Source organism: Agelaius phoeniceus, chromosome 35 (assembly GCF_051311805.1).
Source record: "Agelaius phoeniceus isolate bAgePho1 chromosome 35, bAgePho1.hap1, whole genome shotgun sequence".
NCBI lineage: Eukaryota > Metazoa > Chordata > Aves > Passeriformes > Icteridae > Agelaius > Agelaius phoeniceus.
This window is the reverse complement of record NC_135299.1, coordinates 3,258,675-3,274,233: the sequence shown is the minus strand read 5'-3', so window position 1 is coordinate 3,274,233 and position 15,559 is coordinate 3,258,675. Positions and strand designations below refer to the sequence as shown.

General features: G+C 61.4%; 1 protein-coding gene across 1 annotated transcript; it reads left to right on the top strand.

Annotated features, from left to right (window-relative positions):
* The first annotated feature begins 794 nt into the window (after positions 1 to 794).
* On the top strand, positions 795 to 8,299 carry LOC129130606 (keratin, type II cytoskeletal 8-like). The gene is given in 10 exon segments (XM_077192717.1): positions 795 to 1,964; positions 2,814 to 3,022; positions 3,672 to 3,732; positions 3,852 to 3,947; positions 4,025 to 4,189; positions 5,723 to 5,848; positions 6,265 to 6,485; positions 7,154 to 7,267; positions 7,269 to 7,369; positions 7,372 to 8,299. Coding segments are annotated over 10 exon segments (1,536 nt in total). The 5' UTR covers positions 795 to 1,637; the 3' UTR covers positions 7,488 to 8,299.
* Positions 8,300 to 15,559: the final 7,260 nt, after the last annotated feature.

The following is a 15,559-nucleotide window of genomic DNA, read 5'->3' as shown; positions in this document are numbered from 1 at the left end:
GGCGGAAGGAAGTGGCGGAAGGAAGGAAGGAAGTGGCGGAAGGAAGTGGCGGAAGGAAGTGGCGGAAGTGGCAGAAGGAAGTGGCGGAAGTGGCAGAAGGAAGTGGCGGAAGTGGCGGAAGTGGCGGAAGTGGCGGAAGTGGCGGAAGGAAGGAAGGAAGGAAGGAAGGAAGGAAGGAAGGAAGGAAGGAAGGAAGGAAGCTCCCTCTAGATCCCAGCTGCGGGATCCCAAACCCGTGGGTGCCGCCCTCCCAGTGCCCAGCGTGTGCCGCCCTCGTGCCGGGCAAGTCTGGGCAGGAGACACCACTGCACACAATGGCACCTGCCAGACCCACCTGCACACACCTGAACTCACCTGAACTCACATCCATCCATCCATCCATCCATCCATCCATCCATCCATCCATCCATCCATCCATCCATCCATCCATCCATCCATCCATCCCATGCCATTTTGGGGATGTTTTTCCTATTTTGCTGCTGAGTTTGGCACTGGGGACAGGCCCTGGTGAGGCCTGGGGACAGGTCTGGGGCTAGATTTGGAGTGATGTGACTGGAGTCCCATGTTGTGATTTGGGGACAGGGGCTGGGGTCAGGGGTTGTGGGAATAGTTTGGGGTCACAGACTGGGGATGTGGTGCTGGGGACGCAGACTGGGGGACACAGGGTGGTGACAGTGGTCTGGAGACCCAGACTGGGGGACAAGCTGGGGACATGGGCTTGGGTCAGGGGTTGGGGGCTGAGACTGGGGGGATCTGGACTGGGGTCGGGGGCCCAAACTGGGTGACAGGACTTGGTGACATGGAGTCAGGGACTCAGATTAGGAGACTCAGGTGTGGGGACACGGTGGGGAAGGGCTGGGGACACTCCCTAGGGAGTGTTGGTGGGTCTCCTCCTTCAGGAGGGGGCGCGGAGGGGGACGGGGAGCACAGGGACCCGCATTTTGGGGTAAGCCCACCCCCGCGTACCCTCCCGTCCCTATGCCTGTGGATCCCGGTGATCCCGCCAATCCCACGTCCCGAAGGGGTTAAAGCTCCAGTCCCTCCCCCCGCTTCTCCTCCCCCGGCTCTGGGATAAACCCGAGAACCAACCCGGGAACCAAACCGGGAAGGCGCCCGGAACCCGCCCGGCCGCTCCGCCCGGCCGGGCCCGTCCTGCCCCGACCCGTCCGGCCGGTCCTGCCGGGGCTGCCGCCGGAGCCTCCCTGCCCCGAGCGCGGCCTTCGGCCTTCCCCTCCTCAGCCTTCTCCAACCTGCTCCAGCCGTCCTCATCATCCTGAGCCTCTTCAGCCTCTTCCAGCCGTCCTAAGCCTCCTCCAGTCGTCCTCGTCCTGCTCAGCTGAGGACCTTCTCCAACCCTCTTCCAAACTTGCACCAATCTCCTCATCCTCCTTCTAACCTTCTCCATCCTCCCTGCAGCCTCCTCATCCCCCTCAGCCTCCTCCAACCCTCTTCCAACCATCCCCGACCTTCTTCATCCACTTTCCAACCTCTTTCCAAACTCCCTCGTATCTCCTTTCCCAACTTCCAACCTCCTCCCAATCTTCTCCAGCTTCCTCATCCTCCAGCCGCCCTCCTTTCGCACCTCCCCAGCACTTGGCAGGCTCTCTGCAGCCTCTGTTCCCACTCTCCCCTCTCAGATGTCGGTCTCCATCCCCCGGGAGCCGCTGCGGAGCAGCTCGGCCGTTCCGGGCCGCTCCTTCTCATCCCGCTCCTTCACGGCCGCTCCGGCGCTGAGGATGAGCACGGCCCCGGCCCTCGGCCCTTACGGGGGGCTCCGGGGCGGCTCCGGGGGGCTCGGGGGACCCTCGTGGGTGCCGGGCGCGGGCATCACGGCCGTCACCATCAACCGGAGTCTCCTGGCGCCGCTGGACGTGGCCGTGGATCCCGAGCTGCAGGAGCTGCGCCGGGAGGAGAAGGAGCAGATCAAGACCCTCAACGATAAATTCGCTGCCTTCATCGACAAGGTGGGGCTGGGGGGACCCCGAGGAGGGGTGGGACCACTCTGGGGACTGGCTTCTGGGACCTCCTGGGGCACCTGGGACGTCTTGGGACACCTGGGGACATTGAGACCACCCTGGGACCTCCTGAACATCTCTGGGGACTTCAGTACCCTTGGGGACTTGAGACCTTCTCTGGGACCCCCTGAGTCTCAGATGGGACATCCCAAGCACCTTTGGGGCCCTCCTGAGACCCCTGGGGACACTGAGAAGCCCTTCTGGGTGCCCTTCAGGGACCCTCTGGATCAGCTGGGACCTCCTGAGCACCTTTGGGGACTTTCTGAGACCCTCAGAGACAGTGACACCCCCTTTTGGGGACACTCTGAACCCCCTCCTGGGTTACCCAAGGACACACAGACTCCAGCTTGCCCCAGGACCCCAAATCTTCCACCTGCCCCCCCCCCCCCCCCCTTCCACTCCATGCCCCTCTCCAGCCCAACCCATTCCCCCAGAAGTGATTTGGAGGTAGTTTTAGGGTTCTGATTCCCTTTTCCCCCTTTCCCCCCAGGTATGAATTGGGGGTGGAGGTGTTTTTGGGCTGATTTTGAGGTATGGGAGCGCCCCAGATCCTGCTTTTGCCCAAGTGGGATTTTGGGGTGCAGGGGTGATTTTGGGGTAATTTTGGGATGTCGAGTGATTTTGAGGTGATTCTGGGGAGTGGCATTGCTTCTGACCCCCTTTCCTCCAGGTGTGATTTTGGGGTGGAGGTGATTTGGGGTGATTTTGAGGTATGGGAGTGCCCCTGATCCTGCTTTCCCCCAGGTGTGATTTTGGGGTGATTTTGGCTGGTTTTGGGGTGCTGTTCCCTGTCCGCAGGTGCGGTTCCTGGAGCAGCAGAACAAACTCCTGGAGACCAAATGGGGGCTCCTGCGGGCACAGCCCCCTCCCCGCAGCAGCCTGGGGGGGCTCCTCGAGGGCTACGCGGGGACCCTGCGGCGGCAGCTGGAGGCGCTCGGGCAGGAGCAGCAGCGGCTGCGCGCAGAGCTCGGCCACGTCCGGGGGCTGGTCGAGGAGTTCAAGGCCAAGTCAGTGTCCCCAAATGTCCCCTAAATCTCCCGGGTACCCCCATGTCTCCCCAGACCCCTCCACAACCCCCCAATGCCACCTTGTAGCCCCCCAATGCCACCTTGTGCCTGCTGATGCCACCCACGCCACGCCCGCAGCCTCCTGGAGGAATTCAAGGGCACGTCTGTGTCCCCGAGTGTTCCCCCACATATGCCTGTGTCCCCACCCTGTGTGCCCTCACCCCCATGTCCCTTCATCCCCGTGTCCCCCTGTCCCCATGGCCTTCGATGTCCCCACCATGTCCCTGGGTCTCCCTGTATTCTCATGTCCCCACATCCCTGGTGTAAGTCCTCTCTAGGTCCCCACATCCTCCCATTGCCTTGTCCCTTTGTCCCCCTGTCCCCACCTCCCCATGTCCTCCCATCCCCTTGTGTCCCCATGTTCCCATGTCCTCCCATCCTCGTATCCCTCCCTGTCCCAATGTCCCCATAGACCCATGTCCCCCCTGTCACCATGTCCCCTCCCTACTGTCTCCATATCCCTGTCCCCATGTCACCCCATTCCCATATCCCCATGTCCCCCATTCCCATATCCCATGTTCCCCATGTCCCCCATTCCCATTTCTCCATGTGCCCCTGTCCCCCCCCATCCTTGTGTCCCCCTGCCCAGGTATGAGGAGGAGATCAACCACCGCACGGAGAAGGAGAACGAGTTTGTCCTGCTCAAAAAGGTGGGGGAACCCCGACATTGAGGGGGGACCCCGACATAGGGGGAGTCCCTGAGACCAAGGGGTTGCTGTGGGGGTCCCTGGGGTGCTGGGAACAGGGGGTGACAGGGGTGTTCCTGCAGGACGTGGATGAAGCCTACATGTCCAAGGTGGAGCTGGAATCCCGCCTGGAGAGCCTCACGGACGAGATAAACTTCCTGCGGCAGCTCTATGAGGAGGTTTGGGGGTGCCTGGGATTTGGGGTGCCTGGATTCAGGGGGTGCCCCCCTGCTAAAGGCACCCCCTGTGTGTGCAGGAGCTGCAGGAGCTGCGGGTGCAGGTGTCGGACACGGCCGTGGTGGTGTCCATGGACAACAGCCGCCAGCTGGACATGGCCGGGGTCCTGGCGGAGGTGCGGGCGCAGTACGAGGACATCGCCGGCCGCAGCCGCGCTGAGGCTGAAGGCCTCTACCAGGTCAAGGTCAGGACAGCACCCGCTGCTGCTGCCCAAGCCTTTATCTTCCTCCTCCTCCTCCTCTTCCTCCTCTTCCTTGTTCCCCAAACCTTCTTCCTCCTTGCTTACCCACTAATCCTCCTCCTCTCCGCCTGCTCCCCAAACCTTCATCTTCCTCCTCTTTTCTCCCTAATGCTTCCTCCTCTTCTTCCTCCCCCTGACACTTCCTCCTCCTTCCTGCTCCCTAAAACTTCCTCCTCCTCTTCCACACCCTGAGCCTTCATCCGCCTCCCTGCCCCATCCTCTCTTATTCCTACTTCTCCTCCCTGCCCTGAGCTTTTTTCCTCCTCCTCCTCCCTGCTTCTCAAGTCTTCATCCTCTTCCTTGCTCCCTGATACTACTCCTAGTTCCCAAGCCTTCATCCTCCTCCCTCCCTGCCCCGTCCTCCTCCTCCTCCCTGTTCCTCAATCCTTCTTCCTCCTTGTCACCTCCTCCCTGCTCCCTGAACCTTCCTCTTCCTCCTTGCTGCATCTTCCTCCTCCTCCCTTCCCCAAATCCTTCCTCCTCCTTCTCCTCCTCCTCTTCCTCCTCCTCATCCTCCTCATCTTCCTCCCTGCCCTGGAGGAAGCAGCTGCTGCGTGGGAGAAATTCTGGCTTGAGACCCAACCGGAGCTGCCACATCCAGCCTGAAGTGTTCCCCCTGGCATCATCCCAGTCCCGGGGAGCCACAGGGCAGGGAGGGGCCCCATCTCCATTCCTGGTGCAGATCCCAGTGCCAGAACTTCCCAGGCTCTTTCATCCTCCGTTTTGGGATGCTGGTGGAAAGTGGGGAGGGCTCATCCCACTGGGATCCCAGATTCAAGCCCAGCCAGACCCACCACATCCCAATGAGAGCTGCCATATCCCAGCTGGATCAGCCCTCCCAGCAGCGCTGCATCCTGGCTCTTTCCGCTGAATTTTTGGGGTGCTGGTAGAAAAATTACGCTCCCCCCTCCCCATCCCACCAAGACCCTGACTCCAAATCGGACCCATGGCATCCCAGCTGGAGCATCCCTCCTGGCATGGCCACATCCCAGCTCTCTCCACCCTGGTTTTGGTGTGCAGGGGAAGAGAGGGGTCCCCTCATCTCCATCCCCTGAGATCCCAGATCCCAGTTGGAACATCCTTCTTGATACAGGCAAATCCCAGCTCTTCCCAAATTTTGGGGTGCTGGGGGAAAAAAAGGGTCCCTCCAATCTCCATTCCCCTAGGATCCCGGTTCCAAACCCAGCTGGACCCCCCAAATTCCAACTGGAGCTACCACATCCCTGTCAGGGCATCCCTTCTGCCTCCACTGAATCCCAGCTCTTCCATCCCAGTTTTTTGGGGTGCTGGTGAAAAAGGGGGGTCCCCCATCTCCATCCCTCCAAGATCCCAGCCCCAAACCCAGCCAGACCTACCGCATCCCACCCTGGACTATCCCTCCAAGTTTGGCCACATCCCAGCTTTTTCCTACCAGTTTTGGGGCACTGGTGGGTTTGGGGGATGCCCCACATTGCCACCCCTGTCTGGTGTCTCCAGTACGAGGAGCTGAAGACAGCAGCTGGGAAGCAGGGGGACGACCTGCGCCAGACTCGCAGCCAGATCCAGGAGCTGAACCGGCGCATCCAGCGGATCCAGGCAGAGATTGAAGCTCTGAAAAACCAGGTCTGGGGTCCAACTCGGATGGAAATTTGGAAGCACACGGCCTGCCCCTCCCCCACACATCCCCCAGCACCCCCAGGGAACCCCCACACTGGATTCCTGAGGATCCCTTGGCATGTCATCCGGGAAACGGGAGGAGAGAGCGATGGCTCAGAGACGTGGGGGATTTTGGGGGGCTGGGAATACTGGTGGGAAAAGGGGGGTGAGGCATAGTGGGATATGAGGGATTCTGGGGGGTGAGGAATACTGGGACACAGGGACACTGGACCACAGAGGATGACAGGACATGGAATACTAGGACACTGGGTGTACTTGGACATGGGGACACTGAGGGGATGAGGGACATTGGGATACTGGGGATTTTGGGTGATGGGGACACTGGTCTGGGGGGATGCTGGGCTCAGTGTCCTGTCCCACAGCGCTTTGGGCTGGAGGCGGCCGTGGCCGAGGCTGAGGAGCGCGGGGAGCTGGCACTGAGGGACGCCCGGGCCAAGCTGGCTGACCTGGAGGGGGCCCTGGCCCAGGCCAAGCAGGACCTGGCCCGGCAGCTCCGGGAGTACCAGGAGCTCATGAACGTCAAACTGGCCCTGGACATCGAGATTGCGACCTACAGGAAGCTGCTGGAGGGCGAGGAGAGCAGGTGGGAAGCCCCAGTCCCAAATCCCAGATCCCATGGGCATCCCACATCCCATAACCCACTGCATCCCACATCCCATAACCTCTGGGCATTCATATCTCACACCTGGTGTCCCATGCTCCATCCCAAATCCCATGGGCATCCCCTTTACCATGCTCTTCATCCTGGATACCATGAACATTCTGTACTCCATGTCCCATATCCTGTGAGGATCCCATATTCCAGGGCATCCCACGTTCCATATCCCATATCCCATGGACATCCCATATCTCACATCCCGTACCCTGTGGTCATCCCATGTCCCATGGACATCCCATGTCCCACATCCCGTACCCTGTGGTCATCCCATGTCCCATGGACATCCCATGTCCCACATCCCATACCCTGTGGGTATCTCATGTCCCACGGACATTGCATGTCCCATGTCTCACATCCCATGAACGTCCCAAATTCCCCCCTCTTGACCATGTCCCTTATTCCTCTCCCCCCAAAACTGTGCGCTGGCAGTTTATATACAGACACAAATGGGACGGGGCCGCTATGACAAGATTTTATGGATTCCCACAAAAACCACTCAGTCTGGGGGACCCACCCCCCCCCCCCAGATTTCCCCCCAGGCCATGTCCTTTATCCCCCACCCCATCACTGATCCTATCTGGGGGATCCCCCAGGCTGGAGGCTGCTGTGCAGAACCTGAGCATCCACACCAAGCCTTCGGGGTACCTGGGTGAGTTTGGGGGGGTCCCCAGAACCCCCCAATTTTGGGTGCCCCCCCGTGCCCCTCCTCACAGCTGCTCCCTCTTCCCCACAGGTGGACTCGGGGGAGGTTTTGGGGGGGGATTTGGGGGGGCGTTTGGGGGGGCCGTGGTCAGCTCAGGGTACTCGGTGCCGCCCCCACCCCCCGAGAGCACGGCCCCCCTCAAATCCCGGGCCATCGTCATCAAGAAGATTGAGACCCGCGATGGGAAGCTCGTGTCTGAGTCCTCCGACATCCTGGAAAGCTGAACCCCCTTTCCTGGGGGACCCCTAGGCCTTGGCTTGGCTGGCTGAGCTGAGCCCCCCTCTTTCCTGAGCAAACCCTAAATCCTGACCTGCTGACCCCGCCCTGGGCCCCACTTTCTGGGCTGTCCCCCATGCCCACACAAACCGAACCCCCCCTTTCCCAGGGGGCTCCTCCATGTTCCCTGCCCCCCCCAGGGTGTCCCCCTAAGTCCTGGCCAAGCGAACCCCCTTTCCCGAGAGGGGGTCCCCATGTCCAGCCCAGCTGAGCCCTCCCCCTTTCCTGGGGGTCTCTCATGTCCAGCCCAGCTGAGACCCCTGGGCTTCCCCTTCTCAGGGTGTTCCCCCATATCCTCCCAAGCTGAACCCCCTTTTCTGAGGTGGGGGGGAGGGTCCCCCATGTCCTGACATTCTGAGCCCTCCCCCAGGTCCCCTCTTTCCTGCCCGGGGGGTGCCCCCAAGTCCAGGCTGAGTCCCCTTTCCTGGGGGTCCTGTCCATGTCCTGGGGGGATCTTTGGTGGGGCATCCCTCTTGTTCAGGCCAGCTGAGCCCATTCCCTTCCTGGGGGGTCCCCCATGTCCTGATCTGCTGATCCCCGCCCTTGGTGTGTCCCCCCTCCATCCTGGCCCCCTTCCCGGGGGTCCCCAGCTCCCGACAGGACACCAGGCACCCTCTGCTGACGACCTGAGCCAGTGCCAGTCTCCCCCGGGGGCTCCAACTCCCCCCATTGTCCCCTCTTGGACGGGGAGGTGGAAACTGGGAGGTCTGGGCCTCCCCTGGGTGTTCTGCTTGCTGCTGGAATAAAACCTTGGAAATTCGGGAGTGTTGATAACTGGGGGGAAGGGGAGTGGGGGAGGGCTCATCCCAGGCTGCCTGGGGTGTTTTGGGGTGCCAGGACGATATTGGGGTGCTCAGATCAATCTGGGTGTGGTGGGATCCATATCTCGGGGTGCCTGGTGTTGTTTTGAGGTTCCCAAGACTTTCTTGGCGGACTGGGACGAGTCTTGGTGTTGCCAGATCAGTTTTGGGGTCTCTGGGTGTGTTTGGGGGTCCTAGAATCTGTTTTAGAGTGCCAGGACCCATCTGTGGCTGCCAGGACCAATCTTGGGGTGCCCGGCCCCCATCCTGGGGTGCCAGGACGAGTTTTGGGGTGCCAGGACCCATTCCAGGGTGCCAATACCTGTTTGGGGTTGCCTGGATCTCTCCCAGGTGCCAGGACCTATCTTGGAGTGCCTGGGTCTGTGTTGGGGGGCCAGAACCCATTTGTGGGTGCCAGGGTTTGTTTTGGGGTACCAGGACTCATCCTGGGGCACCTGGGTCCCTCCTGGGGTGTCTGTGACTGTGCCAATGTGCCCAGGTCCCTTTTTGGATGTCTGGCTGTGCTTTGGGGTGCCAGGACCCGTCCTGGGCTATCAATATCTGTTTGGGGGTACGAGGGTCCCTCCTGGGGCGTCAGGACCCTTCCAGGGGTGCCAGGACTTGTTTTGGGATAGCAATCCCTGTTTTGGGGTGCCTGGGTCCTTTCTTGGACGCCTAGAGCAGTTTTAGGGTGTCTGTGCCCATCCTGGGCTGCCTGGGACGATTTTGGCATCTCAGAACCCATCCCAGTTTTGGGGGCCATGGTCCCTTCTGGGGTTCCAGGACCCATCTTGGAGTGCCAGGGTTTTTTTGGGGGTGGCCAGTTCCCTCAGGGGGTGCCAGGGCCCATCTCAGGGTGCCAGGGTCTGTTTTGGGGTTCCTGGATACCCTCTGGGGTGCCAGAACCAGTTCATGGGTACTTGGGTCAGTTTGGGGGTACAAGCACCTACCCTGGGCCCTCAGAGCTCATTTTGGGGTGCCTTGGTCTGTTTTGGAATGCCAGGGCTTGTTTTGGGGTGTCAGGACCCCTTCTGGGACATCAGAATCCATTTTGGGGTGCCTGGGTCCCTTCCTGGGCTCATCCAGGGGTACCAGGGTCTGTTTTGGGGTGCCCATGTCCCTCCGGGGGGCCTTTGTGGGGCCCTTTTCTCTCGGGGTGCCACCGCACCCCAAAACCCCTGGCTGCCCTCCGACCCCCCCCATTTTGGAGCAGCAGGGGAGGGGGGGAGGCAGCGGCCTCATTTGGGGGTCCTGGGCCCCCCCAGTTGGTTTAGGGGTGTCGGGGGGGTGCCCTGGGCTGTTTGGGCTGGTGTGGTGGAGATTTGGGGGTACGAGGCATGGTTTGGGGGCCTCGGAGCCGTTTTGGGGGGCTCGGAGCCGCCCTGGAGGGTCGCCATGGGGGGAAGGGGGACACCCCCGTTAATCATTAAGCCCTCGGGGCCCGGGAGGGAGGGAGGGTTCGGGGGTCCCTCCATGGCTTGGGGGGGTGGGAGTGTCCACAGAATCTGGCGGCCTTGCAGGTTTTGGGGTGTCCCCCCCCGCGTTCCATCCGCAGGCCGGGGGGTGACACCTGGTGTCCGTAATTAGTGCCAGCAGAGGGTTGATTAATTAAGCACTAATTAATTAAGGAGCTGGGGAGGCGCTGCAGTCCTGCAGCACACGGAGCCCTCAGGGCTCCCCAGTTCGCACCCCGGGGGTTTTGGGGACCCTTCCCCGATTTGGGGGGCAGGGGAGGGCTGCTCCCAAGCTGGGGGGGCTCCCTCAGAGCCACCGCGAGCCCCTCAGATTTGGGGAGTCCGAGGGTCGGGCACTCGGGGTCCCTGGGATTCGGGCTTGAGCTTTTGGGGGGCCTTTGGGGTGACGGGGGGCACCGGCTTGCGGGGGGGCTGACACCGCCCCCCCCTTAAAAAACCAATTTAACCGGGGGGTTAAACTGGGGTCACCTCCCTGCACCCCCGTCCTGCCCCCCTGACCCCGTGTCCGGTTATTTTTGGGGGGGGAGGGCTGGTTTGGGGACCCCCGAGGTCTCCCCCGCAGCCCTCGGAGCTCCCCCGGCCCTCCCGGCCCGGTGATTTTGGGGTTCGCGGGCGCTGGAGGGCGGCAGAGGAGCGGGAATGGAGCCGCGGGCGGGGCTCGGGCAGCCGGGAGTTGGGACCCCCCCAATTTCGGGTGGGGTGAGTCGGGAATGGGGGGTCCCCGTTGGGAATGGGGGTCCCCGCCCAGGTCCGGCTGCACGGAGAATTTGGGGGCGGGGGTTTGGTACCAGGGGCTGGATCTGGGGGCAGATGAGGTTAGGGGGGAGTCTGATGGGTTATGGGGGGGTCGGGAAGGGTCTGGGGGACTCTGGGGTGGATCTGGAGGTGCCGGGGGGGGGGGGGGGGGCAGGGGGTGGGTTTAGGGGTGTCCGGAGGGGTTTGGGTGTTGGGGGCTGCGGGGCTGCGGGCGGGCTGGGGGGAGCTGGGGGTCGGGGGGGGTCTGGGGGTGTCTGCGGTGGTCTAGAAGTAGATGGGGGGGGGTGTGGGGGGGTGCGGCCGAGCGGGGGTCTGGGGTCTCAGGGGCTTCGGGGGTGGGTGGGGGGGATCTGGGTGGTTCTGGGGGGGTTGAGCCCCACGGACCCCTCCTGGTTGGAAACTGGGGGTCACGGGGACCCTGCAGGGAAACTGAGGCAGGGATTGTTTGGGGGGGGGAGCTGGAGCCCTCCAGCTCGGTGGGACCCCCGGGATGTCACCCCGTGTCACCCTCAGAGCCATCTGGACTCGGGGGGTGGGAGAGGAGCCCTCCCATGACCCCCTCAGTGCCAGCATCCCCTGCTCGCTTCGCCCCCTTCCCCACGGGGGGGCACCCCAAACCAGGGAGGGGGCAACCATGGGCGGGTCTCTGGGGCAGGGGGTCTCACCCCTCCCCGCTGGGACACTGCGGGGGACCCTCGGGGGTCCCGGGGCACCCACAGGGTCCTGGGGAGGGATTTGATCCCCCCATCACCCAAACCTGCCAGCACTGGAGCTGTGGGTGCTGGAGGTGGCCGGGGAGGGAAACTGAGGCACGGGGACATCTCGGGGATCCCTCCCCATGCAGGGTTTGACCCCGAACCCACCCTGTGGGTTCATGCCCGAGACCTCGGGACCCCCAGGCCGGGGGGGGGGGGGGGGGGGGGGGGGGGTGGGGTGGGGCAGGCTGAGACCTGACCCGGCTCATCCCATGGGTGGGGCCGTGACTCACCTGCCCGGGGGCGCCCCCTTTGGTTTGGGGGAGTCCCTGAGCCTTTCAGGGCATTGAGAAGGAGCCGAGAGAGGGGACCCGGACCCTGGGGTCCCTTAGGGCCCATTCTCGGGGCCTTCAAGGCATGCTGGGGGACATGGGAGTCCTCCGGTGTCTGGGGTCGAGCTCAGGGTGTTTGGGTTTCGCAGCTTTGGGGGGTCCCTGCTCCTTCTGGGATCACCTGGGTTCCTCTTGGGATGGGGGGAGTGGGGTGAGGGGTTTGGGGGTGCTGAACCGTTGGGGGTGGTTCTGGGGCCTCATGAGGGGTGATGGAGGAAATGTGGGGGACCCTGCCCTCTGGGGGGTTCCCCTGTGTCTGAGGATGAGGTCAGGCCCGGGGGACTTGGGGGTTTGTGCCCCCCCCAGATTTTTCTGCTGGGGAACCTGAACCCCCATTTCCACCCCTGAGGGTCCATCCAAGCTCAGACCCCCCAAATCCATGAATGGGCTTCTTCTCCTCAAACACCACCTCCCCATGGAGGGGATCCCCAAAATCTGCGGGCTCAGACAGACACTTCCTGCCCCCCAAGTGTTCCTGGATCAGGGAGTCCTCAGCCCCCATCTCTGTCTTTATGGGGACCCCCCCCCCAAGCTCAGCCCTCCAGAGATCCACCTCCTGAACGGGCTCCTTCACCCCAAAACCCACCTCTCCACAGAGAGGACCCCCAAAATCAGGTGCTCAGGTGGGCACCTCCTCACACAGATGTGTCCAGGGTGTTTTTGGGGAGGGTCTCTGCCCCACAGTGGGGTATCCGTGCCCCGTATTGGGGGTTGGTCCCTTGGCTGCCACCCGGGTGGGGTTTTGGGGTGCAGTGACAAGCTGGGGCCTGTTGGGGCAATTAACTGTGTAATTAGCGTCGGGAGGAGCCGCCCAAACTCAGTACTTTCACACGCACACCCCTGCACTCCTCTCCTCCCAGCACCCCAAACCTCCTCCTGTCCCCTCCCTGTGATCCCCCGCAGCCCCTGAGACTCTGCACCCCCAGAGCCAGCACGTTTGGAGTCAGTGTTGCCTTTTTAACTGGGGGGAGATGTGCAGTGCCCCCGGAGCTGGGGAACCCCCAGGAATGGGGCCTGGGCGGGTAGCTTGGGGTGTGGTCTCGTTTTTGGGACCCTGGTTGGGCTTTGGGGCACGTTCTGGCCCTTTAGGGGTGGTTCTGGATTTGTGATCCCAAGGGCTTGGGGAGGGAGGGATGGAGGAAGGGTGGGGATGGATGCAGGGATGGATGCAGGAATACCCTGGGGTGCAGCCCACCTGCTTCCCACCCTCGGGAATTGGTGATGCTGCAGCTGGGGGGCCTACTGGGTTCAACACCCCCAGTCCAAATGGTTTTCCCTCAAAAACACGGGATCCCCCCCACCCTGAGCACCTGCCCTGACCCTTTTAACACTGAATTCACCCCATTTTGGTGTCCTTGTTTGCCCCCCATGCAGGGGGACCTGTGTATCCCGTGGGTCTTTATTCCCATGGGATATTCCCGTGGATTCCTGTGGGATCCCCAGGGTCAGCCCTGCCCCTGTCTGGCGCCCACCCCCACCCTGTGACCCCCAGAAGGGTCCTCACCCCCTCATGGGGATCATGGGGGGCTGTCAAGTCCAAGTGGGTGCTCCTTCCTGGGGCTGCCTCCCTGACGATCCCAATCCTCCTTCCCTGGGATCTGTTTCCCAGCGCTGGGGCTCAGATGAGCTTTCCCTCCGGCTGGGCATGGTGTGGGGTCCCCCCCGGCAGTGGGACAGGAGGAGAGGTGACCCCAATGGCACCACATCAGGAATGAGCCAACCCGCCCCTGGGGGCTGTGACCCCTGGGATTGGGGGTGCCATGAGCTCCTGCTGCCAGCTCTGCACCCGCCGTGGATCCCGGGGCGCCCGGGGCTCTCGGCAGTGCCAGGTGCCGCCCGTCTTCTGCAACACCTGCTTTGATCTCCCGGGACTCCATCTTGTTCCAGCCGCCACCACTCCTGCTCCCAGCCCTGCAATTTCCCAGCTCGGTGGCTGCCAACGGAGCAGCCAGGAGTTTCCGGATCTGAGGTTTTCCCAGTTGAACCCAGTCCCAGCACAGTTCTGGGGTGAAAATGGCTGTATTTGGGCTCTGGTTGTGCTACACATTGCCCTGGTTGGGACTGCTGGGCACGGTTGTCCCACAGGATACACGGGGAAGGTGGGAGGTTGAGCTGCTGGGTGGGTGCTGGTGGCCAGTGTTGGGTGGGTGACAGTGGCCAAGACTGAGCAGAGGATGGTGTCCCACGTTGGGTAGGTGATGGTGGCCAACACTGAGTGGGGGATGGCCCTCCATGGGTGCCAGTGTGTTAGGTGGGTGATGGTGGCCAACACTGGGGAGTGGATGGTGGCCAATGTTGGCTGGTGATGTTGCCCAGCATTGGGTGGGTGATGGTGGCCAGCACTGGTTGGGTGACAGTGGCCAACCTTGGACCCTCAGCTTTGCTCCTGATGCATTCCTATCCCGGCATGTGCTGGAGCATCTGAGATGCTCCACCTTGGAGTTCAGGAGGGATTTGGGAACTGATCCCATGTCCCAGTGAGGTGTCTTCACCCCTTGGTGGCAGGGTGGGGCAGGGCTTTGCTGGCCCAGCAGCTGCTTGGGCAAGTGCTGGGCTGGCCGCAGGGCAGCAGCTGGGCCAGGAGCTGCTGCTGAAGCCACCCTGGGAACTCCTGGCAGGAATGCTCTCCGCCCAGGCTCCAACAGGTTCATTCGGTTTTGGGGCTGATCTGCCGGTTGCGTAAGGTGAGGAGATGCAGCCTCCGCCTTCTTCCGCCAGTTCAAACCGCTTCTCCTCTCCAGCTGGAAAGCTGGGGAACCCCGGAGGGTGGGAGGGGGTTTCCAGGTGGGATTGGGGCATGCAGGACGCGCATTGTTCAAGGGGAGCATCAACTTCCCTGTTCCCTGCACTGCAAATTCCCTGGGGCTGAAAATCCTGGAGCTTCAGGAATCCCCAATGAGATTCAGGAGGAAACACCGGGACATGCACCCAGACCTAGATTTACATCTTTTCAGTGAAAAAAAAGCCGGGGTGAACAATCTTGCAGCTGAAACTGGTTCCACAAACCCCTCCCAATAAATGGGATAATCCAGAGCTGGATTTTATTGGCAGTGTGGGGTTGGGGGAAGTTTTGAGGCTTTTTATTTGTTTTAACAGTGGGATAAACCGGGATCCTCAATGGAGGCAGCTCAACACCTCATTTAAATAGAAATTTAAAGCAATTAAGCAATTAAATTGTGTTGTTTTAACAATGTGGTAGGCTGGGAGTGGCTTTGCTGAATACCATGTGCTGACGTGCTGTGGAGGGACTGGAGATCCACAGGGACCCTCAGGAAACATCACAAAATCCCTGGAGGGTTCCTCAGAGGAGGGATGTGATCCCCTGTCAAAGTTGTGGGTCAGGGAACAGTCTTGATGCTGCTGGGGTGTGCCCAACACAGATATATTGAGATATTTCAGTCTCTGCAAATCCCAGTGTGTCTCACCCAGCTCAACCCATCACTCAGAGAGATCCAGAATGACTTCAAAATGCTTTCAGAAGGTTTAAGAAGATTTTAAAATCACCTTTATTGACATAAAAGTAGTTTTAGAACCCTGCCCAACACTAATGCTCCCAGTTGTGAAACACTTTGGACAACCCACGTCACCCCTCCTCGGAGCAGGAGGTTGAAACTGAGTGCATCTGAGGGTGTGTCTGGGAGCTGGGTTTTTGTTGGAATTCAGTGAACCCAGCCACTGGAGCCAGGCCGAAAGTGACAGATTTAGCTAAAACAAGGGTTTCCCTCGAGGGTGTGATACATCAGAGAGTTCACGGGGCTTTGGCCATGGCCCAGGGAATTTGGGTTGGAGTTCGCCTCCAACACCAACAATACTTTTGTTTTTCTTTGCACTCTGGAGAGTGTTTGCAGGCAGGTCACGGTTGTGCCAAAGTGAGGAGGGCGTCCTTTCAAACCTGAAAACAA